General features: G+C 52.3%; 2 protein-coding genes across 14 annotated transcripts in view; one reads left to right on the top strand and one right to left on the bottom strand.

Annotated features, from left to right (window-relative positions):
• SNX27 (sorting nexin 27) overlaps positions 1 to 5,501 on the top strand; it is a 92,640-nt gene extending 87,139 nt beyond the window's left edge. For 2 of the 4 annotated variants that reach the window (XM_054474055.2, XM_054474057.2), the window contains exon 12: positions 792 to 5,501. In XM_054474055.2, the coding sequence (XP_054330030.1) occupies positions 792 to 839 (48 nt within the window). In that variant the 3' untranslated portion in view covers positions 840 to 5,501. Of the gene's footprint in view, positions 1 to 9 lie in introns of all 4 variants that reach the window. The other 2 variants (XM_054474056.2, XM_063650934.1) reach the window with 1 other exon arrangement.
• CELF3 (CUGBP Elav-like family member 3) lies at positions 2,907 to 25,164 on the bottom strand. Of its 10 annotated transcripts, none has more exons than XM_054473969.2 (14): positions 25,084 to 25,164; positions 24,205 to 24,310; positions 22,926 to 23,008; positions 17,541 to 17,589; positions 17,021 to 17,149; positions 16,799 to 16,878; positions 15,593 to 15,736; positions 15,308 to 15,449; positions 14,946 to 15,095; positions 14,469 to 14,534; positions 14,010 to 14,147; positions 13,608 to 13,751; positions 12,818 to 12,955; positions 2,907 to 11,228 (listed from the first exon to the last, which is right to left on the bottom strand). In XM_054473969.2, exons 4-13 carry the CDS (start codon positions 17,587 to 17,589, stop codon positions 12,828 to 12,830), a joined length of 1,170 nt encoding a protein of 389 aa, XP_054329944.1. In that variant the 5' UTR covers positions 22,926 to 23,008; positions 24,205 to 24,310; positions 25,084 to 25,164; the 3' UTR covers positions 2,907 to 11,228; positions 12,818 to 12,827. The 10 variants fall into 10 exon arrangements, with proteins under 10 accessions (XP_054329944.1, XP_054329946.1, XP_054330017.1 ...); XM_054473971.2 differs by having other exon boundaries at positions 17,021 to 17,146; XM_054474042.2 differs by lacking the exon at positions 25,084 to 25,164 and having other exon boundaries at positions 24,205 to 25,021.
• Positions 25,165 to 27,752: the final 2,588 nt, after the last annotated feature.

Here is a 27,752-nt window from a genome sequence, read left to right as displayed (position 1 = left end):
TCTTTCTAGGAATATTAGTTAGAGACCGATTATCTCATGTGAGCCAGGACATTCTTCCAGCAAGGTTGGCCTCTGGATGGTGAACGGGCTGTGCAAAAAAGCCCTGCTTCTTCCCTTATCTAGAGGGTGGACATTGGCTACAGGCTCTTCCATCTCTCATGACTTCATGGACCCTCCTCTGCCAGTTTTTTAAATCAGATCACCCTCCATGTTGTTCGTGACCCACAGGGGAAGCTGTCCTCAGTTGTAGCCGTCTTGACTGGATGAGTCCTGGCAGTCTTTCTAGGCGAACCAAGAATGTGTGTGTGAGGGAAGGTGTTGGCTGTTGCTTTACTGCTGTCTGTATGTGCCAGTGCTGGAACAGAATTGGGAAGATTCTGAATAATTAGTTACTTATTCTCAAAGAAAATCTTTGAAAGAATCAGGAGGTCAAGTCAAGAACATGAAAATTTATATTCTTAGTACAGTAGAAAGAACACTGGGCTCTGGGAATTTTATCTGGGTTTTCTCCTGGCTTTTTTTTTCCTCTGTGTAATTTTGGGTAAATCAGCTTCCCTAGCTCTCAGTTTTCTTTTCTGTGAAACAGGAAGACTGAACCACATAATTAATATCCAAGGTCCCTTCCGGCTCTAAAAGGCTATGATTCTAGATGAGAAGTTATATCAGGAAAGATGCGGCCAATCAGATTGAGTCATCCAGGCATACCTTTTTAGCTTCTGTTTGAGGAGTTGTCTCCAGATAAGAGGAGATGTGGCTTCCCAATAACTCTTTTTTTTTTTTTTTCCTTTCAGAACATTTTCCAGATGGCGAGGTCACAGCAGAGAGATGTGGCCACCTAGCCTTTCCTTATCCCCTTCCCTTCCCTTCCCTTCACCCCCATCCTCTTACTCCTTTCATGTCCTATTTCAGACAGAGTAACCATTAACACAAAAGAAGAGAAAAAGTTAAAGTCGTTATATTCAAAAGCCCTAAACTAAATATTATTAATAACCCCCTCTGAATTTCGTGTCTCTGGAATTGAGGTGGTAGTGAACAGCAGATCGGTCAGCACCAGAAGTCAACTGAGTTAAGACAGGAAAAGAAATAAGCCCAACCAACTTGCCAAAGGTATCTTTGTCCTTTCACCTGGGCCTCATACCAACAGCCTCTCCTTGTACTATATTTTTAAAACTGGAACTATGAACTTCATCCATTTGCACTGTTCAGACATATATATGTATGTATGTAAAAATTATATATACACAAATTAGCTGCACGTATATACATATATATATTTCTTTTTAAATTTCATATTGATGGCAGTACCTTTTTTAGCTTGTGTTTTTACACACCTTTCACTAGAATCCATGACCTCTCTTGTGCTCTCTTTCTTTTGAAACAAACTTTAAAAAGGAAAAAAAAAAGCATTTTACAGGGAAAAATACCTCTCCTCATGAAGGACTTGAAAAGTTTACAACCTGCTTGGATTTTTGCCCCTTTTTTTGTATTGAGTATAGATTCCGGCTCATGGGTTGCCATAGAGTCTGGGAACAAGGAGTGTAGTTTCTTTATCTTCCAAGAGGGTGTTGGGGAGGAGAAAGAGGTGTGTTTCTCAAGGTTAACAGGCTGTAGTTCTGCAGGGAGAGCCTGAAGTCCTGGTATGGTCTCTTGATTCTGTGACAGTTTTTTTGATCCATCTGTTTCTCTCACTCCTGGCTTTCTAGCCACATTCTGCACCTCCATCCTGCTTTCCTAGAGCCTCGGTATGCTTTCCCTCAACCGGCCCTGAGTGGAGTTGCGGGTGGGCTCAGGAGGTTGATGCCATGGGAACCTGAACCTGAAATACTTCATGGTAGTAATTTCCTGTTTTCCTTGCCTTCTTTTTTTTTTTTTTTTTTCTTCTGAGACAGGGTCTTACTCTGTCGCCCAGACTGGAGTGTGGTAGCATGAACATAGCTCACTGTTACCTTGAATTCCTGGGCTCAGGTGATCCTTCTGCCTCACCCTCCTGAGTAGCTGGGACTACAGGTGTGCACCACCACACCTGGCTAATTCTTCTTAAAATTTTTTTGTAGAGACAGGGTCTCACTATGTTGCCCAGGCGGGTCTCAAACTCCTGGCCTCAGGTGATCCTCTTGTCTCAGCCTCCCAAAGTGCTGGGATTACAGGCATGAGCCACTGTGTCCTTCCCTGCCTTTTTTGCAGCAGGGATAGTACTCGGGACCAGAGTTAAGCTGATACCTTAGGCACACAGGTTGGACTTACATAGAGGAAAGAAAGCAAGCAATGCCCTATGTACATGAGGTTTTACCTCCTCCATTCCTGACCAATAACCACCCATAACTACGGCATTCTCTGTGACTTCCTTAAACAGCAGTGATGGGAAGGGATCCAATAGTATCTTCAAGGCCTTGGGGAAACTTGCAGTGGGTCAGTGGTCTGTGCCAACCAAACAATAGCCCCATCCAAGCCAGCTGAGGACCCAGGAAGGAGTAGTAGGAATACGGTTGATTAGATTGGATCTCCCCAGTTTTAATTGAAAGGAGACTGAAGGAAAACCTTACTGCTTTCTGTCCCTTAAAGAGCTCCTCATCTGATCTTGCAGCTAGACCCTTTGAGACTTAAGAGCTGCATCCCAGGATCAGAAGCCAGGGCTAATTGGGGTAGGACGATATTCCCAGCCCCTAAGCTCTGTAAATAATGCATAAGAAGCACCAAGTCAGGCTCAGATGCAACTAAAACACATCTTTGAGCCTTTTCTTTTTCCCTTCTCCCCTTTCTAAACAAAAACCTTCCTAGGATGGCATCTTTTGCTCTAACTGGGAGACAGTCATAATTGGTTGTAGTCAACTCCACTAAACAGTGTAGGGGGGTGGCTGGAAAGTCTCTTTTTTGTAATTTGTTTTTGCAAATCATTGTGAGGCCACTCTTTCTTTCTTTCTTTCTTTCTTTCTTTCTTTCTTTCTCTTTCTTTTGCTTTCCTTCTTTTTCTTTCCTTCTTTCATCTCTTTTTTGTAATTTCTTGTTGCAAATCATTGTGAGGCCACTTTTCTTTCCCCTTCCTTCCTTTCTTCCTTTTTTTTTTGTTTTCTGTTTTTTGTTTTTTTTTTTCCAGAGTCTTGCTCTGTCGCCCAGGTTGGAGTGCAGTGGCACGATCTCGGCTCACGGCACCCTCCGCCTCTTGGGTTCAAGCGGTTCTCCTGCCTCAGCCTCCCAAGTACTGGGATTACAGGTGTACACCACCACGCCCCACTAATTTTTTGTATTTTTGGTAGGGCGGGGTTTCACCATGATGGCCAGGTTGGTTTTGAACTCCTGACCTCAAGTAATCTGCCCACCTCGGCCTCCCAAAGTGCTAGGATTACAGGAGTGAGCCACTGTGACTGGCCCACTTTTCTTTCTTTCTTTCTTTCTTATTTTGTTATCCTGGCAGCCGTTTGTCCCTGCATGGTATGGGATCAAAGAGGACAGCCTTTCCTCCCTCACCTTCTCCAAATCTAGGTGGAATCACAGAGTACAAAACGTAAGAATGCTGAATGTGTAAAGTTGCAGAGGGATCCCTAATTTGAAGACTTTGACACAGAACTAACTTCTTTTGGTTTAAATGAATTTAAAATGAGCCAAAGGACCCTGAAAAGAAGACATGTTGATTTCCCACTCCTAGATGCTAAAGAGACTTGGCACCAGCTTTGTTCAAACTGTAAAAATAGCAATTTGTCCCTACTTGCTCAGAGTGGGACAGTAATGAACAGAGCTGGGATTCCATGCGACAGCTTGAATGCTGACCTTCAGACATGAGACATAGGGATTTGGAGGCCCCTTAGAATGGGTAGCTGGTGTTATGTTCCCTTTCTGGCATAGCATTCACTTGGTGCTTTGGAGATTAGGTGAGGGCCCTATAGGTAGTTGGCCTGTTGGCAGAATTTATTTAGGAACAGCCCTTCTTGAAAGTGTCCCAGTAACAAAGCACCCAGCTGCAGCAAGGAGGTGGGGAAGGAGGGCACCCCAAAGGACAGCGCCTTCTTCTCTTCCACCCATGCACGGTCTTGGGTGATGGAGGCGGGTTCCCTGTGGCTGTGTGGATCCCATAGGATCAAGCCCTTCTTTGCATGAAGCAGTGTTAGTTGTGACTCTTCTCTCTCCCCTTCCTCTGCACTTCCTTTCTGTAATCCCTACTGTTCTTCTTAGTCCCAGCTTCTGCCCAGGGAGGCTTCTACCCAGACTTCTTTTGCAATTTGTCCCTGGAAAGAGGGGGTCTCCCAGTGCCCCCACCTTCATCCCAGCAGAACCAGCAGGATCCTCCTGGTCTCTCACTGGCCTTCCTCCACACTTGGTTTCTATCGTCTGGGGTAGAAGCTCAGAGCTTTTTATGGCCCAGGAGAAAATGTAGACCCTGAGAAACCTGTCCCTGCAGAAAGGTTCCCTTGGGCCATGCTTTGGGCCCTCTGCTCTTTATATGTTTATTCTATTCTCCATTTTTCTGCCCTGTCCTTACCCTAGGCCTAAACACAGGTACAGATATGTGCGTGCTCAGGGCAGCTCCTAGGCCTGGACCGAGCTCTCAGGGAGGAATTAAATAAATATTCCAACATCCTCATGCCTGGCCCATTTAGTTTCATCCTTTAGTTACCCAGGCCAGTAGCTTTGGGTTGTCCCTTCCTGTAGCTCCAAACCCAGCACTTGGAGCAGCAAAATAGGGCACTGACAGGAGATGACACTCTCTCCTATCTCAGAATTTGCCAACTTCTGGGCTGGGCTCCTAGGAGGTAGTTTTCTTGAAGGGGACTGCATCCTAGTTGACCTGAATTTTCCAGACCAGGAGGGACTGCTGTGCTCTCCCTTCTCACCATCATACTGTTTGGCTAGATTCATTCAGCAGTAGAAGCTCTTTCATCTGTTGACCCCAGCATACTGCTGTTTCTTCACCAGCTTCATTGTGTCACAGTAGCTTCCTTTTGGAGGATGATGTGATAGAACACTCAGAGGGAGGGAGAAGAGAGGTAGTGGGTATGCTTCTCTAGCTCCCCATCTTCCAGGTCCACCTCTTGACTTCCTGTTCCCCTAAACCTGAGCACATCACGCCAGGCCTCATTGCTGCCAGGACAGCATCAGCTCACTCCTCAGCAATAATCTAGGGTATGTGGGAAGATCAGGGCTGTGGTAAGGAATAGAATCAAAGAGGGGAGTGATACGGGGTGGGGGCACTTGGCCGCCTGCTAACTTGGACATTAATTTTATATCATGACCCCCTTTTAAGCCAGTGAGCTGGGCTTCAGTTTTTCCCAGGCCATGCACATTTAATTTATTTCAGAGAAACTCTAATTGTATTTTCACTGCAGTATCTTGTATTTTTTATTTGTGATTTAAGAAATGTGAAGAGAAAATACACAGACACAATAATGGCTAACAGTGTTTCTTTCATTCCTTGTTCTAGAGCTAACCACTCTAAAATTGTTTGGTAATGTCACTTAGTGTAATTAATTGTAACATATTCTTTTAAATAAATTGATTTATTGATCAAACACTTCTTTGGTTTCCTAGACTACGAATCCTTTGGGTTGTGTGGGAAGAAGTGAACAGGGACCTTTGAGATTTGAGTCAGAGTGGTCAGTCTGAAAAGAAGAAGAAACATCTAATCAGTTTTCCCAGGTAACTAGTAGGGCAGTTTTTTGAGTTCAGGGAATGGAGAAGGGTGAGGAAAGAAGCCACAGGAGGCCCTTGGTTTGCAGTTCTCTTCCCAGTGGCTCCTTTGAAAATTCCTTCTTCTCCTTCAGATCTCAGAGGTGATTGAGCTTACCCCTCCCATCTGCAAGCTTGCACAAAAATCCTTTGAAGATTCACAGGATTCCTTTCTCTGCCATGCAGATAGAGCCTGGCAGAGCCTTTGGTACAGATCTTAGCAATGGCCCCTCCTCTCCACCCCCAGCAACAGGTATATTCTTTTTCAGGTAAATCGGGAAAGTTTTTCTCTTTGGGATCTGGACTGAAAGGAACACATTATGACTATTGAACGTCCAGCACAAAACAAGGCACTGTGGGTAGCCTTACTCTCCCCTGCTCCCACACTCCTGAGAAGAAGGGTGGTCCTACTGCCTTTTGCTTTTGCAGAGGCATCTGAGGGGCTGGGGCCTAATTACCTTCTCTCAAGAGTACCTGTTCCTCTCTGCACATTTGTTTATGAGCTGACTCTGGTCTGAAAAGCTCAGCATTTGTGGTGGGTGAGACATTTTAATTTTTTTATAAAGCTTCATTTATTATTATTTTTACAACTTCCGGCCACACGCTTTTGTTCCCTAACTGATGACCATAAGACCAAGAACCATTGTGACATTTTGTTTGTCAGTTTGGGAAGAGACATTGTTCAGGGGCTCATTCATTCACCCACCCATTAGCTTTGGATATTTAAAATCTAAGAAACACTACTGTGCTAATGGAGGGGGGAAATGTTACCTTTCCTAAGCAAAGAATCCATAAAGAAGAACAAAGTGGAATTCCAGAATTAGAGTTACAGTGGTTAAAGTCAAACATTTATTAGGTATCTGCTGTTGGGGGTGGGGTGGGGAGATTGAGATACTGCAACAGACACAAAAGCAAAGAAAGAAACATTTCTGCCAGCTTACAGGCTCACAGAAGAATGAGACACCTACGCATGGCCATGATACACAGCAGTGAAAGGTTTAAGTGCCATAAGGACTAGAAAAGGAAGGAGAAAGACCTGTGGATGAGGGCCGTTAAGATTTTCATGAAGAAAGTAGTGTTTAAGCTGAACTGTTTTAGTGTGAGAAGGATTTCAACAAGAAGGCATTCAACAAACATTTATTGAGCCATTATTTGCCAGACACTGTAGTAACTGGGAATGAAAAGACATGGGAGAAAAGGGACCAAACTTGCCTAGAGAACAATGAATAGTTCTATTTGGGTATGTGTGGGAATGAAGTGGAAAGTAAGACTTCGAAGAGCCTTGAATACCAGGCTGAGGTGTTCTATGAAAAACAACAAAAAACAGCAGCAGAGAAGTTTTGTTTTTTATTAGCTGCAGTTTTAGAAAGATTGATGCTTCAGAACATAGACAGAAGGACCAATTAGGAAATTGCTATGATTAGTCAGTTAATAAGTGTAGGCAGTGATAATTGAAAAGAGGGAAATGATATGAGAAAGTCTGTGGAAGTGAAATCTTAAATGATTTAATACCATTGAGTTTATGTGAAAGTACTAAAAACTCTTGAGGTTTTCTGTCTATGTGACTAGAAAATAGAAATATATGAGTTGGCACTTTATGGGAGAAAGTTTTAGCATTGGCCCTATGATGATTTAGATACGGATGGGAAATCCAGTATAGATGTCCAACAGTCATTTCTTATTTACTAAGCAATGTCTAATGTTTGGGGCACTGTTTAGGGTGACCAGGATACAGTGCTGGACAAAAGCAGACTAGGTAGTAAATGTTGGTGAATTAACTTTTAAAAGATGACTCTTGGCTTCTTGGGAGAACAAATTGTAGGAGAGCAGGAGAAGAAACATGGAGACAGATGAGAGCAATGTGACGTGGACAGTGTTGATGGCTGTGGAGATGCAGAGACATGAGTAAGTAAATCAGCTGAATACTTTAGAGGTAGACTTAGTAGGGCTTTGCAGTTGGATTGGGGAGGAGACATGAGAGAAAGGGTGTAATCCAAGTTTTGGCTTGAGTAGGTACCTAGTGGTGCTGCTTACTAATGATGAAGACTGAGGGAGAAAAGGTAATACCAAAATTGAGTTCAGGACAAAAATTAGGCTAGAAACGTATCACTGGGACTTGGTTTTCATCAGGCAGGTGAGAGGATGCAATATATTGGAGGGAAACCAAGTTTATGAGGAGCAAGAAGAAGCTGACTGCTCTGTGAAATAGACTGAAAGAGGGGCCAGAGAACAAGGGTCTTATTAGGACCAGGGGCTTGGATCAGGGCTGTTCAAGTTACCAGATTTGGAGAAGAGAATGGGGCTTGGCCATGAGTGGGAATTGCTTCAGTCACAAATACCTGAAGTCAAGGCTGTGAAAGGCTTTGAAATTTTAGCAGGAGAATTAAAAGACAAAGGAAACACTGAAAGTCAGAGAGGCTGGCTCTCAGGCCAGCAGAGTCCAACCCGAGGAAATAGAGACACTTTGCATTACGTTTATGCTTTCCAAAGCTTTAAAAATATGGAAAGAAGATGGGACACGTGGAAGGAATTATTTAGGACTATTTTTTTCCCCAGCCATTGTCTCATCACCTTAATCTCCCTAACTGAGGATATTTTTCTAAATGTCTGCTTTCATTTCTACAACTAAAAGGCTCCCCTCTGTCCCTGCTATTAACATGTCAGCTCCACTCTTCTAGCTCAAGAAGTTATTTTCCTTCTCTTCCCTTTATGCTGCCATTAACGTTTGAACATAACTTGATTATTTTAGAAGAAGAAACAGACAATAAAAGTAGCCATTGATGTTGCAGCAGGGGCTGCCACACCGAGACGCTGCCTGAGGTCTGGGAAGAGGCCAAGAAGGAGGCAGCTTCTCAGTCCTGTTGCCACCCTCACCCCCCAGGAGAGAACCGCTGAGTCAGTGAATCACTCTGGGAGATGCCCTTTGGTCTAAAACCCACCTTCTGTCTTTCTATACTGACTTAGAAACTGCCCTGAAGTTGAGGCAGCTCATGGGGAAATTTGTAGATATTAAATGCTGACTCCTGTCCCCCTTGCTACACAGGCTTTTTCTCATCTCTGAGCACACCCACACACACTTACAGCTCTGTGTTGTTGAGATTTCAGATGCTGTCTACTTGGCTAAGAATACTGGCTGGATTCTTCTTCTTTGTAAGGTCCCATTTCTGATCTTTACCAATCCAAGAGACACTTTTTTCCCCCTAAAACAACGTCCACATATATATCTGCATAGCACTTCGCATTTTGCTTCTCTTTTTAACTATTCTTAGTTTGAGGTCTATGAAGAGAAGCAGAAGTACAGGGCAGGGATCTGGGGGTGAGTTGGGATTTACTGTTGTGCCTTCACAGAGCTCTGACCTGAGGCCAGATCAGAGCTGGAAGTTGAGCAAGTTTATAAGAAGGGACATACTGAGGGTGGGGTAGCAGCCTAGAAGCACATGTTCTATGAAGTCAAAGAAGACACCTGTGTGATCCTGAGCCTGCCCTAAAGCAGCTCACAGAGAAGAATCTAGGAAGTGGAGGGACTTAGGGCTTATGCAGTCCACCCTCTACCTGAAGGACTCACTCCTAAGCCTGCTTGCTACTTCTTGGGATCTTTGCCTCAGGTCAAAGAACAGGTAAGAAGAGAACATCATGGGCTTTGGAGTCTGACAAACTGGGTTCAACTCCTACAGCCATGCCTTACTGGCTTTGTGACTCCAGGGAAGTTAGTTAACCTTCCAAGCCTCTTTTTCCCATCTATAAAATTATATCCTACCTAGGCTGGGTGTGGTGGCTCATGTCTGTAATCTGAGCACTTTGGGAGGCCAGGGCTGGAGGTTTGCTTGAGCCCAGGGGTTTGAGACCAGCCTGGGCAACATAGCAAGACCCTGTCTACAAAAAAAAAAAACGATTTTTAAAAATGAGCTGGGTGTGGTGGTGTAGCCGCTTATAGTCGTAACTACTTGGGAGGCTGAGGCAGGAGGATCCCCTGAACCAGTTCAGTGTTGCAGTGAGCTATGATCTCACCATCGCACTCCAGCTTGAGTGACAGAGCGAGACCCTGTCTCAAAATAAATAAGTAAAATAAATAAACTATATCCTGCCTCACAAGGTTGTTAGGAGGTAAAATGAGGAAATGCACAATAAGGACTTGGAACAGAATCACATATGGAGCAGTGGTTAGTAAATGGTGGTGTCACAACTGGCTCCCAGTATCCACACTGGCCTCTGTGCAGAAATGGAGGTCCAAATGTGAGACTGCAAGTCCTCAGCCTTCAGAGGGACAGAGCTGGATACAGGGGAGAGCCCCCGACAGGGGAGATCTCCTTGTGCCCAACTCTGCAGGACATTCCAGAATTAAGCTCCAAAGAAGGGCTGAAGGACAGGATCATGAAGCCATGAACAAGGCCTGGATGCTGCTCAAAAGCAAGGGCCTGGCCTTCCCTGATGGGATTTTCTCTCAAACCTCATTCTCTACCTCCCTCCCCCTTCCCAGTGTGGGCAGGGAACAATCCCCTACCCTCAACCTTCCAAGACTCTTATTTGATGCTTTTAAACTTTTTTCTTTATTTAGACAGAAAAGACCAACTCTTTAAAAGTAAAATGCAATAAATAAATAAGTTAAGCATAGAGAACTGTCTGAAACTGACTCCCCGGTCTCCCCTTACCACCCCCACCCCCACCCCATTTTCTTTTCCCTAAAACCTCTTCCTAAAGAAAATGATCAGGTAATAAACCCCTTGACCCCTCCCCACACCCCTCCTCCCAATACCCAATTACCCCCCAAAGCAAAGGGAGAAATTAAGAGAGAGAAAAAAATCCAAGGGCAACATTGTCTAAACTCCCAGAAAGAGAGATGGCAGCGTCCGGGCCAGGCCGGGCGGGCTGGATAACGCACGGGTGGTAGTGGTATTTACACGGAGGGAACCAGCAGAGACTGTAAACATTTTTAGGGGTTCAGGGGAAGGTCTTTTCCTCGTGAAAGGAGGAGGGTCTCTGTGGCTGACTGGCAGAGAGGCAGCCCTCAGGGCTCCCCCACACCCTCCTAAGAGGGGGCCCTTGGGGGAGGCAGTGAGTTTTAGGGCTGGGAGCCCAGGAGTCAGGGATATCCTACCTCTAGCTGAGGGTGGAGGGGAGTGAGAGCCAGCTTCCAAGAAACCCCTAATGTGGGGAAGAGGCTGGGGTGAGGGTGCGCTGGGAGTGTGTGGCAGGCCCCTGCGGCTCTCCTGGGGCCTGCACGGGTAGAACAGGCCCACTGGTGGGGGAGGCAAGTACAAACGCTGGGCACAGAAGGCCTGTCACAGGAGCCCAGCAGAAGGCAGATACCCCGGAACCTTCGAGCCTGTTCCTCGCTCCCTCACAAAGGCCAAAAGGGCATCTAGGAGGAAATGGGCCCTTGGATCCAGGGAAGCGTAGCCACGGCCCTTCAGAGAGGCAGGGGGGTGGGAGGGGCCGGTGTCTTGTGCCCCCTGGGGCCACGAAGCAGCGTTTGCCCCAGAACCCAGTCAAGGCCCAGGGCAGGTGTGCAGAGAGGGCCAGGGCCAGTCGGAAGAGGGTGTGAGGCGCCCCTTCCTCTGGGATCTCCAGACCTGTGAAGGAAGAAACATGGGTGAAGCATGGGGAAGAGACCGCCGATGCGGATCACGGGCTCTGGGGGAGGGGAGGGGGCTGGGGTGAGTGACAGCTTCTAGGATGGGGCTGCCTGAGGAAGGCAGATCATCAGGCCTCAGTCCAAACGGACCCATCTGCCCCCACCCCCCAGCCATGAGAGCAGGGATAGAGGAGACAGGAGGGAGGGGGCGAACCATACAGGAAACCAAACGGTATTAGGAAGGAAATAGTCAAACAGCCCATGAGAAAAATAAAGACTGGAGGGGGAGAGAGGCAAAGAGATGACAACAGACAGGCAGGCAGAGAAATGGAGAGAGAGACAGAGAAGGGGGTGCGTGTAAGAGATAGACACCTGGAAAAAGAAAGGGAACATCCACAGAGAAGGCCAGGGCAGAGCCCAGGTCACGGCTCAGGGATGGAGTCTCATGGGGTGAGACCACCCCCGGCCCCCAGTTAGTGCTCTCATTCCTTTTTGGAAAGGAACACAGAAAGCAAGAGAGAAATGCACAGAACACAGACCACAGTCACCAACCACTGTAGACCAAGCACGTCCCGCGAGCTGCCCCCGGCCCTGACCTTGGGCTTGGGGGTGCTTCCCTCCGCGGCCCCTCCCCAAAGAACAAACAATCGGCTCCAAAGACAACACGCTCGTTCCATGCAACTTACAGGGGCCCGGAGCAGGGGTCCGGGGATGGGGGCTTCGGCCGACAATGGACACGGGCCCTGGGCTGGGGGGGCCCCCAGGGTGGGGGGAGTTAAGCAGCCAGGATTGGGGGGAAAGGGGAGAAACAGAAAATGTGGGTATTTTTCTTGGGTTGTGTTTTCTCAAGGGTTTGGTCCAAAGGAGATTAAACAGTGCGAAAGTAACCAAGGCTCACAGCTCTGTGGCCGTGAGGTTGAGGTGGTGGCCAGCAATGGGGTGGAGGGGACCTGACAAATAAACTTCACAGGCGGTGCGACATTTCAACCTCTTCCACCTAAACCAGAGCAACTCCCAAGAGGCCTGGAAATGGGCTCCCCCAGTCTGTCCTGTGCACTCTGCTGCCCCATGGGTCTGCTGCTACATGGGAAAAATCACCTGAAGTCCAGGGAAACCAGGGCTGATGTCCTCACTTCTCAGCACAACAGAGATTCTAGGAGCCAAGGATTCTAGGGCCCTCTGGCACCCTCAGCCAACCCCTTAATCCTCCAGTCCTATTCCCCTAATTCCACTCTAACCCGAAGGAAAACCAGAAAGAGACACACACAGACACGGACACTGACCAGACAAACGAGACCAGATATTGTGGAAGGTCCAGGGAGTGGACACATATATACAAAGACTTGGCTCTTTCTGGGGTCACAGAGGGTGTGTGTGAGAGAGAGAGAGAGAGAGAGTGACTCAGATTATTGAAAAACAGCTGAGGGAGCTGCCCCAGTCCCCTGCTTCAAGTGCCCAGGGTCAAGGGGGGGGTGGGCATCCCTGAGGGTGGTGGAGGACAGGGGTGGGGGGTGCAGTCCAATCGAGGGCCCTGGCTGCAGTGTGTGAAGCTGGGGAGGGAGGCCACAACAGAGGAGCGGGACCCACCTGGGGACCCTCAGTAGGGCCGGTTGGCATCCTTAGGCCGCTTTAGCTGGACTTTGAGGCGCTTCATGCCGATCTGGAAGCCATTCATGGCCTGGATGGCAGCCTGGGCACTGGCCGGATTGTCGAAACTCACAAAGCCTGGGGTGAGAGGGGCATAAGGCCCGGCCCAGCCCCACCTAGCTCTTCTGTGCTTAGGAGACCTCTGGCACTACCCTGTGTCTCCCAAGTGTCCCAAATGCCTAGAAAGCTGCCTGCCACATAGCAGCATTCCGTAGGAATTTGTTGATTGATGGGTTGAATGGATGAATCCAGTCCAGCCACTCAAACTACCATGTTCTTCCCAGCATTCTGTGCCGGTGACCCCTTCCTCTGCCTGGATAGCTCTGAGCCTGCCCTTTGAAAACGGCCACTTCCAGACCCTAAATGGCTTCTGAAGCAGAGAAGAACATTCCCTTTCTCCCCTGAGGAAGCCTTTCAAAGATGTGAAGGCAGCTAAAACCGACTCCCCAAGCCCACCTTTTGCAAACCAAACATCCCCAGACCATAAGCCTATTTCAGACCTCATGGGACATGAATTTGGCCAGTTTTTAAGAGAAATGCTGAAGGAAGAAGAGATGGGCCCAGGCAGCAGCTGGGTGTGCATGTTGGGTGTGTCAAAATGGCTCTTTTGTACTCTTGGATAATCAGTATTTCAAATACTGGGTCCACTGTGACCATAAATGCCTTCAAATATATTAGACCTTGTCCTGATTTGGAGTATGGCAAAAACTGTGCCATATCATATTCTTACCAAAACATTTGCTTTGATTGGTGGCCCGGTCAACAAAGACTTTGGCTGAGATGACATGGCCAAAGGGGACAAACATCTGGAGGATCTCTGAGTCAGTGAACTCCTGGGGCAGGTGGTAGATGAAGATGTTGCAGCCATCAGGGCCTGGGTGGCGGCAGAGACAGAAGAAAGAGCTCAGTGACCGGGAGGCACACACTCCAGGAGCAAATGTCCCAGGGAAAGCAGATTCTGGGAGGGCCCTCCAGTCCCAGTCCTCGACAGTGTGGGCGAAGTCTCCAGCCACCCCCTCCCCACTTGCTTTCATCCTGACACATGGGCAAGAGCTGGGCTCAGCGCGGGGTGATAGGGAGTCCCCAAGCCCATAACAAGGGCATTCCTGTCTCCCAAGGCCCCAGCCAGCACCTTCTCTTTGCTGCTGCTGTTGCTGCTGCTGCTGCTGCTGCTGCTGCTGTTGAGGCGGTGGTGGGGGCTGCTGGGCGACCAGGGCTGGAGGCTGCGGGAACGCAGGTGCAACCAGGCTGTAGGCTGCTGGGTAGGCTGCTGGGGTGGGGAGAACAGAGAGGCTGATGGGGCTTCCCTGACTTCTTGAGCCCTCCCAGCCAACCCTGTCTCCCTTCCCCTAGCCCAGGCCAGTGGCACCTGCAGGGCTGAGAGGTGGTCAGGGAAGGAGCTGCCTCAGATCCCTGGGTGTGCTGCCCTTAAAAACCCCTCCCCACAGTTGGGCTTGTCAGTAAAGCCTGAAGAGGTTGATTGGCAGGGAGCCAAGAAGCCCAGACCCAGTTACTGGGCCTCTTTTACTGGGCCTCTTTTCCTCCTGCCGCCTCTCCTACCTGAGCAGGGGCCCTGGCTAGGGCGCCTCACCTGTGTAGTGCTGCATCCCCGCGTAGGCCTGCTGCAGGGGGTCCACGGGGGCCGCAGGGCTCTGGGCTAGGGAGAGCAGCACAGACCATTAGCGTGGACCTGGCACGCAGTGGGGGCCCTCAGTGCCTCTCTGGGCCTCTGGGCCGAGGCCAGGCAGATGGGGAGCAGAGCTTCTCTGGGCATGGGGTGTGAAGTGAGAAGGTGGAAATGCACAAAGCAGTGGGAAGAGGGGAAAGAGCCCAGCGTTAGGAAGACTTGGGTCTGACTGCCTTGCAACCCTGGACAGGTAGCTTCACCACTCTACACCTCAGCTTCCTGGCCGAGCCCAACAGGAAGGATCATCCCCGTCCAGGATGGCAGGGCAGGAGGAAGTGCCTGTAACCCCCAAAGCTGGGAGGGAAGGTGTGTCCTGCCTCCCTAATGGGAGTGGTGGCTTAAATGGTTGCTGGGACGGAGTGGGCAGGCAGAGAGTCCCACCTGGGTAGGGGTGAACCCCGTTGGGATACAGAGCATCAGGGGCAGGCTGCCCAGTGGGCTGGGTGGGCACCGGGCTGTAGCCGTTGACGCCCAGGGCAGCCGGAATGGCAGAGACAGGCGTGGCAGCGATGGCAGGAGGGGTGCTGGTTCCTGGGGAGGAGAAAGCGACAGGGAGAGAGCAGAGGAGCAGACACACACACAGGCAGAGAACCAGTCAGCAAGTCTGTGGGCAGAGGGGAGGAAGCAGGCCTCTCTGACTCCTGAGTCCCTCCCAGACCCCGAGGCTTCCCTGAGCGATGCCCTGTGCCCCTGCCTACCCCTACCATGCTTAGTTCCCTTGCCCGGCCTTGCCCAGGCCATACCTGAGGATGGGGTGATGGGGGTGGCGATGAGGCCATTGGCATTGATGGCAGCCATGTGCTGCATCTGCACGGCAGCCATGGTGGCCATGGGGCTGAGGTAGGCACTGTGAGCCGCTACCAGGGCCGCCTGCTGCTGCATCAGCTGGGGGGAGGGGAGAGGAGAGTGGGGCAGGCCCCCTGTGCCCCAGCCTGGCTCCCTCCCAGCCCGGGGCCTTGGCATCGGGAGGGTGGGGGCAAGATACAGGGGGTCAGGAGGGCTGGCCCGGCATCAGGGGCAGTGCTCACGGCCTGGGTGTAGGCGCTGTAGGCTCCAAACTGGAGGGCGATGGGGCTGAACATGCCCAGCTGGGTGGCCACCTGCTGCATGCGGCGAAGACCTCGCTCCTTCTCGGTGTCAGCAAACTTCACCACCAGGCTGGACGAGGCACCCTGGGCACGGGCCCACACACAGGTCAGAGGTGCAGGGTCAGGGTCTCTCCTCCCCAGAGCCCTCAGGACCTGGTTTCCATTCCACCCCCATGGCATGGCTTGGCCTCTCTGAGAGGGCGGCCACCATTTTGTGTATGACAGATGGGGAGATTTTAATCCCACTCTCTCCCTATGCTAGGATGTGCAAGAGGCTAGAAGAAAAAATGAGGAATGTGAAGGCACGTGCTTGGAAAGTGAAAGGCCTACTGGAATGGAAAGGGCATCATTGGCTTCTCTGTGAAGACTCTGAACTGGGAATCATCCCCACCCTGGGTCGCCACAGCAAATGTTTAATCTCAGGCTAGTCTTCCCTTGTGGCTGCCCTGCGTGCCTTACCACGACTCCTGCCCCCACACCCCAGTCCTCATGGTGTGCCTCAAATCTTAATACTAGTCTGAGCTGAATAAAAACCAAATTGGAGCATTTGCAATGACGATGGTAGAATCCTAGAATCTCAAAGCTGGAAGGGGCATAGGGTCATTGGACACAGTTCTCTACCCAATGCTGTGTCCCCTCCACCAAGTCCCTGTGAAATGTTTGCCCAGCCTTTGCTGGAGAGCTGTGAGTTATGGGAAGTGCACAGCCTTCTGAGTCAGCCAGTTCCAATTTAGAGGTTGGCTCTAGACTGGTCACTGACCTAATGCTGCTGTGCAGGGGCAGGGAAGAGGGGTGCACGTGGGGCCTCTAAGCAAGTGTCCTGGCGCCCCAGCAAATGAGGGTAGGGGGATATGGGAAGGCTGGAGAAGAGATGGGGGTGAAGGGAGGGCTGGGGAATGGAGGGGGAAGGAGAGGGATGTGAGGGAATTTGGCTGAAGGTGGATGGGGAATAGGGGAGGAGTGGGGAGGTGGGGAAGTGCCATTTGAAATGTGAGGGTGTCCCTAAGCAGTTTGGTTCTTCTGCCAGGACATTCCTTTCCAGTAAATTCAAATAGCCCATCCTGAGTGGACTGCTTCTCTGGGCCAGGGCCTGGCAGGTGGGCAGGGTGGGCAGGAGAGGCCCGGGGGCAGGGGAGTGGGGCTCACTGGCAGGGTCCGGCTGCTGTGAAGGGTGTTGATGGCTGCCTGGGCCTCGGCGTGGGTCTGGAACTTCACGAAGGCGCAGCCTGGAGAGGTTGAGATGGAGGAAGAGAGGGGTGAGCACCCATCCCCGTGGGACCCTGCGGTGGAACCCGATGCCTAGGGAGCCTTGGGGGCAGAACAGGAAGGGGAAGGGCCCGGTGGGGAAGGGGGAAGTGGGTGGGCTACCTTTGCTGGTGCCATCTGGCCCCCGGAGCACAGTGCACTCGTCGATGGTCCCGAAGGGCTCAAACATCTTGCGGACGTCCTCATCTGTCTGCTGCTTCCCTAGCATCCCCACAAAGAGCTTCCGGTCTTCTGGGTGGTAGGGCACAGGAGGAGGGCATGTTCAGGGCCTCCTGGCTGCCTTCCCAGCCCTTCTTCTGCCCTTCCCTGGAGCTCCTAACACTACTTCCGCTACCCTAGTGTCCAATGGCTGTAGGGGCTGATGGTTGGGGAATGGGGTATAGTTGCAGAGCGTGCTCATCCCAGCTCTGAGGGACTCGCACTCCACCCTGGGCCTCAGTTTTGCCATCTGTACCCCCGCCAGATCTTGCCCCATCTGGCCACACTGACTCCTATCTCACCAGCTGGGAACTCTTCAGAATCATCAGGCTTTCTCCCTCAAGAAAGGCTACCCCTCGACAACTCCAGGCTCTGGGCCTGGGGGTGGGAGGAGAGGGACGGAGTCCAAAGGCACAGAACCTACCTCCTCGGCTCTCGCTGTCGGCTGGCTTGACCTGGATCGGCCTGTTCATCTGAAGGAGAGAAGAGAAGGCAGCTGCTGGGGACCTCCTCTGAACACCCAAGAGCCCTCCCAGGCCAGGCCCTGCAGAGAGACTAGAGGGGCAAGCCCCAGGCCCTCTAAGTTTCTGATGGGAAGGAAGGGACAGGGCCTAATATTGTTCAGGATGAAGGCCTGAGGGGATCAGAGGCACAGAGAGAGAGGATGTAGAGTGAGAGGCTCATGGGCACAGCTCCAGGCGCAGGTTGGGCTCCTGATGACTTGGCCAGGGATGGGTGCTGCTGTCCTGAGTGGGAGAAGGGGGCCTGCGCATAGGACCCGGGGCCTGAGAGAGAGCCCGACCAAGGAGTTATTTAATAAGAATTGCCTCAATTCTACAAAGTGGGCGCAACAGAGGCCACTCTGAAGAAGCCCCAAGGAGGGCTCTAGACCGAGGGAGACCCCACAGAGGCCCAGACTTCCTTCTGACCTTTAGAGGTGTGTCTGCCTCTCTTTCTGCCCCCCTATACCCCTTGACCCCAGGGGGAAGACACTCGGGCAGCACAAAGGGAGCAGATGCCCAGTCTCCGTGGCAACGGGAGAATGCGCACCATGGCAACCGCCCACTCAGCCTGATTTATCCGTCCCTGTCGCCCTGGCGACCGTGGTGACGTCATCACTTCTGCTGCTCCACACACCCAGAGAAGGAGTGGGGTGGGGGGTGGTAACAGGGTATGCTGGGGGTGGAGGATTTGGTGGGGGCTGGGAGGTGGGGGAGGGGCCCAGAAAACCTTCCTGATTCTGGAGGGAGGCTTGCAGAGCAGGCCCTGCAGGGGCCATCCCATCCCTTCTCCTGCCTCCCTCCTCCAGAGCAAATCCTTGGTGCCTGGAGGGCTCTAAAGGAGGAGTTGCTGTCCCGTGCTCCTTCGCAATTTACCCTGTGCACGGAAGTCCTCCAGAGCTCTAACCTCTCCCCGACCCCTGCAGTATCTCCCTTTGTTCAGTCTTCAGTGGAAATGGAGAAATTCCTAGTTCCACTCTCCATGTTCTTGTCTGGTGAGAGGACTTGGAAATTACTCCTGCAGGTTGATTTTCTTAACCAGGGTGGGGAGTATTATAGGAACTGGAGAAAGAGGAGAAGGACTTAGTATTTAGTGTCTGAAAATATTTTGCTCTTGAGGACTCTGACAGCTGGAACCACACCTGGTTGCCCCACTCATCTGATGGTGGGGCAGTAGTTCCAGTGACCAGAAAAATTAAACCATCCATTTACATTCTGAGGGTGAGGCTAGAGGTACCCTCAGGAAAGGCACTGGACTGGGAGTCAGGAGACCTGGATTTGAGGACTAGCCCTGCCTTGCCACTTACTAGCTGGGCGACCTTGGACAAGCCACTTGTCCCCTCTGGACCTCAACTTCCTTATCTGTAAAACAAGGGAGTGGGCCAGGCGATGTCTAGTCAGGTTCCGGTCAGCTCCAGGCTCCAGCATGTGGAGATCCTGTGTGTGGCATCACTTAGCGCCGAGAAGTGCAGAAGTCACAGTTGCCCCTGCCCCTTCTCACCCAGGTGTCGCATCATGCCAGTCAGTCTGGCCGACTCCACCAGTTAGGTATTCCCGGCCTCGGACCAAACCTAAGCCCCACCTCAACTGATACTCCTTTCCCAGGGCCCCACCCCCGCCCCCCAAATCTCTGGATCTGAGAGCAGCTGGTGAGGAGGGAGGGTAACAGTCACACAAATCCTCCAGCCAATCTGCCCCCAGCTTTATCACCCGCCAATCTGGGATTATCCCATCGGAGACTCAATCTCCTTAGGCATGTGTGTGCGGGTGCGCATGCGCAAGCAAAGCGCGTTGTGGGGGCAGATGCTCGGGGTGCATGGGCTTTCACCTCCTTCTCTCCTGTGCTCTAGCCAAAGCACTCAGGAAATTCCCTCACAGGCACCTCCGCAGCCAGGCACCCACCCCTACGCCCACTTCAAAAGAAGTAGAATCAGAACCAGGGTTGGGGGATTCTTACACTCGGCGCTAGCCCCCTTCCCAGCAGGCCTGGGGATTTGCTGTTCTAGATGGAGATGGGAACCTGGGACCCAGAGAGAAAGGATGCAGTTCCCTCCTGGCATAGGCTCCCAGGCACAAAAATAGCATCTCGAGAAATACCCACGGCTGATGTGGATTCGCACAAAGAGACACACAAGTGTACAGACCACAGCAAGGACCGTGCTGACGGTAGGCTCCCCCTACACCCTCACAGACAGAACCCTTGGCGCCCCAGTGTCCCCTTCCCAGCCTCCTTCTTTGTGGCCTGGCACTTCCTGTGGGGAGCTCAGGCTTCGTTAGCTCAGCTCAGACACACCTGTCCCCTCCCCTGAGTCCAGCTGTGCCCTGTTTACCTGGCAACCAGGCACAGTGCCTCCCCTCCCTAGTTACTACCCACCAGGTGACAAGCCCTCCCTCGGGCCTCCCAAAGAAGGAGTGGCTATTTATACCCCAACCCAGTATAGCGGAGCCCCTCCACCACGGTCACTTTTAAGGCCTTCATCTTTCTCGCCAATAGCAAAAACCCCACTTCCAAGAAGACCTCACAGTTCTCACAAAGTCTACTTCTTTTGAGGGTACAGCCTGGGGTCCTGCCACTCCTGGCTCCACACTTGTTCCAGGCATCCCAGACCACTCATAGGCTCTCTCCGTGGGGCCAGAATCCACCTTCCTGACTGCAGACCGACAGGGAAGGCCCATGTCCCCCAAGTGGGATTTTGGTTCAGGGTGAAGGGGGAAGAGCTGGACAGAGGGCAACCCCCACTCCACCACCTCCAGGAGGCCACACCCTGCTCAGAGGACAAATTCAGGGACCTGTGGCAGAGCCACTCCTGGGAACTCTTAGGGGAGAGAAGAGGAAATGGGGCTCAACAGCTATAGGCCCAGCCCCCATTCTTTCTCTTTCTCTCTGCAGCCCAAAATATCACCCTAGTATGGTAGCACCTTCTAGATTTTTGGGGTGACAGAGATGGGGAGCAAGGAGAGGGGGCTAAATGTCTGATTTTTTTAAAAAACCTGCAGTAGGAAGGCATGGAGATTGAACAGTAGGAAGGACACAGTTATGCAGGAGCTGACACACTGCACACACACTCATGCATGCACACACACACTGCATGCACACACACTCATGCACACACACACACTGCATGCACACACACTCATGCATGCACACACACACTCATGCACACACACTCTGCATGCACACACACTCATGCATGCACACACACACTCATGCACACACACACACTGCATGCACACACACTCATGCATGCACACACACACTCATGCACACACACGTGCAAACACACACTGAGGGGAGAATGCAGGTGGCAGGAGAAGACTTGGGGAAGACAAAGGGTCACAGACATCTGCTTCCCACAACTGCCCTGGGTCTGTTCCTTCAAACCCCTTGAATGGGGGTCCCTCTTGGAGGATGGAACCCTCATTTCCTACTGGAAGCTCTGTCAGGTCCCTCAGGATTCTGTCCCCTGGGGCAAGGGCTAAAGTGGAGATTTCAGCATCACCTAGAAGCTCTGGAGCAGGGCTAGACAATCATTAACCAGGCACCCTTCTTCCTCACCCCCACCCTGGGCTGGACTTCCTCAAGAAGGGCAGGTGGCGCCTCTCCACACCCAGGATGGAGCTCTGCCTGAGCTGCCAGGCAGCTGGAGGGGCACAGACCTAGGGTGGACACCTGCAGCTGGTACACATGACCCTTGGGGCTCATGCCCATCCCCAGGCTGTCTGTCATCCATGTCTCCACTCCAGTCCTCTTTATCTACCTTTTCCTCTGACCCCCTCTCCTTTCTGCAGGGGCTCTGAGATAGGGAGACAACAGAAAAAGACAAACGGCGATGGAGATAAAAACTGTTGATTTGTGAGGGGCCTCCACAGAGAAAAGCAGGGAAGGCAAGTTGGGACTGGATGGGGACCAGGCTTCCCAGGGATACGTGTGCCCAAACCCCACACATCTGGCCTGTCAAGAGCTCACATGCCTGTGTGCACAAACACATGCTCGCCTTGGGTCCTGCAGCTCACACACGTGCATGGCCCTCAACTCTGGCTGTGACAGGCAATGGCTATTCTTGACACCGACTGGGATAAGATTGTTGGTGGGGGTGGGGGTTTGGGTGGATTTGCCGCAGTTGGCTTTGCTTTCCTAGCAGTACTCAAAGCTTGAGGCCATGGAAGGGCTGGGTCATGGACCTATGCAGGGTTTGAAGTTGGGGGTGGTTGTAGCAGTTCTAATTTTCCCAGGTCCCCACCTGCCCTTTCCCCATCTGTGTTTTCTATTTCCCTCTTAGGAAGAGATGGGTGAGCAGCAGCATTCTCCACTTCCCACGTTGGAGAAGGAGTAGAGGCCGGGACAGATGCGTCTCTGGCACCCAGACCCTGCTGAGCAAATGTTTGCTGAAGGTGGGGACGGAGTTAGGTCTCAGGAAGGCACTTGCTGGGATTCACAGTCTGGGAGAAGGCAGGGCAGACAGATAGCAAAGGGAGTGGGGGCATCCTTTCCCCCCAGTTTCCGTGACCGGGGGAGGGGGACAGTCCAAGGTTCTTTCTTCCTGCCCTCAGTTGCCAGCCCAGGCTTGGGACAATCAGCAAGGCTGGCTGGGAAGAAGAAGACACAAAGAGATAGGACCTTGCAGGACAGGGGCCACCTCTGAGGCCACCCCTGCCTCCCTGGGCATACCTGGTGGCATCAGGCCTGATCCTCTACAATGTCTGTCCCTGCCCTTGCCTGCTACTCCCAGGCCTACCAGCCCAGACCTGCCCAGGCCTGCCCAGGCCCTGCTCTACCCTGATGCTCTGTGGCTCTGTTCCTGGGACTCTTCCTGGGAGACAGAAGGGAGATGGGAGCTCAAGAACCAGCACCGAGATGCCAATCTAGCCGGCACCGGCTGCCTGTTCTCCAGGCACTCCTCCCTCATCTCACAGCCGCCCAGCCTGCCTTTCCAGAGTGACAAAAGAGTGCCTGGGTGCCCCCTGCTCACCCTGATCCACACTTGGTGTCCAGAGAATTTTCCCCACACCTTCCAACCAGCGAGTCCTCCCTCTAGTGTTGCCCCATGGGCAGCTTGGGAAGTGGGGAAGGGGCTGCATCTGCTCCTGGTAAAAGTCATGTTTACGCCACCAATCGCTGCTTTCCTTCTCTCCAGGTAACAAGAAATGCATGCATCTACAGCAAGAAAGACGGATGCTACAGAGAGAGAGGGGGACTTCCTGGCGATGAGAGGAGGTGGAAAATATGCTCAGTGTCAGGAGGGTGGTGAGCCTCCTGCCACTTCTATGGCCCTTCTCAGCCCCCTGGCCCTGCAAAGGGCAGGACTCACCCCTGGAAGCGTCTTCTGTTCGTGCAGGGCGCTCTGGGCCTTCAGGGCTGAATCCCGGGCACAGTATGTCAGGAAGGCACATCCTGAGAAGGGGCAGGGGCAGAGAAACACGGCGGGGAGTGAGTCCTCCATCTCCCCTCTCTGAAAGGCTCCCTTCCAAAGACTGACGACTGGGGAAGCTTTCCCTTCTTGTCATCTTCTGCCTGCTGGGGTAGGGAGGTGTCTCCAAGGGGTAGACACTCTGCCCCAGAAGTGGGGCAGACACCTGGAGGCCTAAATACTGGTGGTGATGGGAGAGGGAGGACACTTGGGCTGTCGGGAGATGGGCTTTGTGTAGGAAGAGAAGGACCATGTGACCGTCAGACAAGTAAGAGTAGTGTGGCTTTCTCTCCTGCTGAGCTGTTCTCCTTTCCCCTCTCTCCCTCACCTCCACCTCCCTCCATCTTGATCACCATCATCCCTCTCTTCTCCCATTTTCCCTATTTCCTCATCTCTCCCCACCTCCACCATAGGCAGGTGGAGGATGGAGAGTGAAATAGAGAAGGGAAGGGAAGAACAGTTAGCCGGAAGTGCCTCTTCCCTGTGCCAGGTGGAGGGGGAGCTAGTGTGGCCCCTGGGATCCCCGGTGCGTGCAGCTCTCCAAGTGCTGACCCTGACAGCCCCCACTTAGCCGCACAGCCCTTGGATAGGCCTGAGGAGCACCCTCCCTTCTCCCTCACTCTCTTAACTTTCTAAGCCTCCCACACTTTCCAGATCTTTACCAATCTCCAGCCTTCATGCCCTGCTTCCTTGTTGCTCTCTTTAGTCCTGGAGCTGCCCTGCCCAGTCCAGCTCCACGCTTTCCACATTGAACACCTGACCCTGTGTCCTGACCCCCATCCCAATATTATCTGAGGCTGCTCAGATTCTCAGTCTTGCTGCACACGCACACACACACACACCCCTATCCAGCTGCTTATCTCCCAAACCAGCTCTCTTGTCCCTCCATTCTTTCTTGAGTTCATCCCATGACATCAACACCCCCATATGTCTGGGATCCACATCTTTGCAGCCGTCTTGACAACTCTTCAGCCAAAAGAGGCCCTCCTTAGTCCTTCACCGGGGTTTCCTGATCACTCTAGCTGAGTTCTTTTTCAGCTCCTCCATCCACTTTCCTCAGCCCTGAACTCTTCTCCTTCCACATCAGCCCTTCCCAGCCGCTCCACCCCTCCAGCCTGGCTTAACTACCTCCAGCCTCCCAGCCCACCCCGAAGCCTCTTCAGCCTGCCCGACCCCTCACCCTTGTGCAGCCCGGTGTACTTGTCCTTGATGACAGTCAGCTCAAAGATCCGACCAAACTGTTCGAAGATGGGCTTCAGGTCCTTCTCCTCCAGATGCCTCGGGATCTGCCCCACAAACAGCTTGATGGCATCCGGCTCCTTCATTGAGGCGGCCCAGGAGGAGGGGCCGAGGGGAGCAGGGAGAGGCCCAAAGGCCAAGGGGAGCTGCCCAGCAAGGAGATAAGTGGTGGGGCCCGGGGGCCCAGCCGGGGCTGGCTTTCCCTTTGGCCCCCAACCACGCTGCTGAGCAGAGGGGCGGCTCTTCACACAAAGGAGGCCCAGGGAGTTGAGTGCTAGGGGTCAGGGGTCTAGGCAGATGCTGTCATGCCACCAGGGGGCATCGCCCAAACAAACGATCTCCCTCCCAGAGATCTGGCAAATGTCCCAGGATGGGGGTGAGTATGGCCAAGACCTGGAGGGTGAGGTGGTAGCCGGGGGTGCTGGGGCTTAGAGGGCTGGGAACTGGGAGTTGAGATGAGAGCTGGAGGCGGGGAAAGGGCCTGAGGAGGGTGATGGGGAGGAGACTGAGGGGTTAAGGGGCCTGCTATGGTTGCCAGCAGCGTCAGTGAGGGGGGCCCACTCCTGATGTGGGGCAGGTGAATCTCTCGTTGGCTTCCCTGGGAGGACACCTCCCCTGTGGCGGATCCTTCTGCTGGGTCCGAAGATCCCTGATGCCAGATGCTTGATCTCTGATGGCGGCAGGGCTCCAGGGGTCCCTTTTGCCCTGCCGCCCCCCTTCAGGTCCTCCCCTCAGCCCCCCTCCCACCCCCACCCCGGTCCCCGGGCCTGGGCTGCTGCCGGCTGCTCCCGCCGCTGGGGCTGCCTGCTTTCCCGGTCACCTGGGTCCCGGAGCTCTGCTCTCCGGCCGCGCTCTCCTCAACAAAAACCTCCCCCCTCCACACCCCCCTCCCCACTCCCACCTCCTTTCCCCTGACATCAGTGATGTCAGTCTCAGGGGTCGAATACAAATTCTCTACCCTGGAGAGGGACGCACAATCCAGGCACGAGCCACGCCCTCTTTCTATCTCCATCCTCTCTGACTCCCTTCCCGCCCCCAGAAGAGCAGCTGGTCCTGTGGATAATAACCCTTCCCCCATCTTACTCCCCAGTCAGGAGCTGGGCAAAGCACTAAGATGGAGAATTTATAGAGGAACCCTAAAGTGGGGTCCATTGTTCCGGGGGCTGGAGCTGTCCCCGGTGCTGGAAGACTCAGGAGATGGGGGGTGGCGGGGAAAGAGGGGAGCCCGGCATCTGGGGAGCCCCGAGAGTAGAGAGTCAAGGAAAGAAATCAGGGGAAAGAAAAATGAGAAAAGACGGTTGCATAGGCTGAAGGGAAAGGAGGTATAGATGGAGAGGGAAGCAGGTCGCAGAGTCTGGGGGAAAAAGAAAAAAATGCAGAGAGGAAAAATGGAAAGGGACGTGGGGAAGGGGCGAGCAGGATGAGATGAATGCAGAAAGAGAACTGTATATTTTCCAGAAAAGGAACCAAGAAAAACGATAGCTTTCTGGCATTTGCCGATGCCCCCTTCTCTCCCTCTGGGGGTTTGTGTGTGTAAGTGCGTGGGCAGGGAGGCCGCGGAGGCGGCGCGGCGGGCGCTCTCACTTGTAAGCTCCTTGAAGACCAGGACACCGTTTAATTCAGCGTCTTACTGTTCACAGTGTCTAGCACCCTGTCTTGCTCATGAGTAGCAGGAGCTTAACAAACTCTTCATGCAAAGAACCTCTGACAACAGTGGATTCCTGATTCCTTCAGTGGGAAGAACCACAGCTGTCAAGCTTCCCCTTAGGATGCAGAAACCCAATTACTCTTTCCTTTGCTTCTTTCTTCAGTTGGGTTCTTTGAGTGGGACTCAAATTGAGCCAGGTAGCACAGAGGAGCAGGGGAGGCACATTCGGGGACCATTGCTCCCCTGACCATGGATACTTCTATGGATGATTGGCAGGCTCCACGATCTGGAGGGAGCGTGACCCCTCCATGCACTGGACCCACTCAGAGCACGCCCTCAGTGCAGGGATTATCTGTGGACATCAAACCTTGTCAGTGGTGGCAGCCCTTGCTTTCTGTCAGTGCTCAGCAACGGGGGCTCTCCTGGGGCTCTGGGCTTTTGTAGAGCACCCTGTCTTCCTGTCATTCCCTTCTTCACCCCCCGGGGTAGGGCTGCTGTTTCCACAGAGGCACTCGTGTCTCTAAACTGTGTCCCAGCTGAGTCCCAGAGGCCTCCATTCCTGAGCTATCACGGCAGGCAGGCTTCTCTTCTGGAAGGGAAATAATAGTAACAGCCAGTGCTTACATGGCTCTTACAGTGTCCCAGGCTTTGTGCCAAGTGCTTTATATTTACTAACTCCTAAACCCTCACCACCCCCCTATGATGTGGATTTTGTCATCTCCAAATAGAGAGGAGGTAACCAAGACACAGAGCTGAAATAACTTGCCTAAAGCCATGCAGCTAGAAAGAGGTCTAGCTGAGACTGGAGCCTGGGCAGTCTGGCTCCTGAGTCCACGCATTTAACTCCCACATCAAACATTCCTCTTGAGAATGGGAGCAGTGGTGAAGTCTGGCCTTTCTTCCTCTTCTGTCTCCATTTAAGCCCTGGATGAGAGAGAGTCCTTCTTTTTACTGCTTGATGCTGTGGACCACCTCCGATCCTTCCTTAGCCTGTTTTTTTGTTGTGGCCTGGAGCCACGCTCTGGCAGGTGCTTGCATTTGAGTAAATGTGTATGTGTGTAGACTTGATTACACTTCATCACATGGATGCCCGGGTCCCCCAAGTAGGGTCCCCTAAGATGGGGTGGCAGTGGGGGGAGGTGCTAGAGGACTCAGTGGTGGGTACTCAGAAGAAGCGAATGATGGCAGAGCCAGGGAATCAAGAAGGGCAAACACATCTCGAAAGTAACTTTCCACTCACCTACCCCACCCCCACTGCTCCTTTCCTTGCCTTCTAATCTGATCTTGGTATTTATGGAGATGCTAAACAGATCATGCCCTCTGAGGATGGAGAAGGGGAAGACCCTATGGCCCTGTTGATCTCATTACTCGATGTCTTCTCAGCAGATCTGCCGCCCTGCTGCTCATTCAGGCTTGGGGCTAATCATATTAATTGAAATATTAAACATTCACAAAAATGAATTAAAATGAACTCCCCTCACTCCTCCTCCCAGTCAGTAACTGGGGAGACAGCTGCAGACAGCAAAATGCCTCCAGTCCTTTGCTTAGTTTGTGGTCCCCAAAGGTGTCAGTCTGAGAGAAGAGGCAGGGTTTAGGGGAGAAGAGTGGTACCTCTCATCAGACTCTCCTTGCTGAGTGACTGTGAACACATCTCTGGTGTTCTTTCAGGCCATGGGATGGGAGTCCTGTGAGGTAAAGACAGGGGAGCCCTGAGACTCAGGTGCCTATTCTGGAAAGTTTCTCTCTAGGAGGGAGAGAGGCTTCCAGGATACTTTCTCTGCCTACCACCCCCAAGCTCACCCTCTTTTTTATTCCTCTGCAGTCAAAGCTAGGCTTCCCTA

The sequence above is a fragment of the Pongo pygmaeus genome, chromosome 1 (assembly GCF_028885625.2).
Source record: "Pongo pygmaeus isolate AG05252 chromosome 1, NHGRI_mPonPyg2-v2.0_pri, whole genome shotgun sequence".
NCBI lineage: Eukaryota > Metazoa > Chordata > Mammalia > Primates > Hominidae > Pongo > Pongo pygmaeus.
The sequence above is the reverse complement of the archived record's forward strand: the minus strand, read 5'-3'. Positions and strand labels throughout refer to the sequence as shown.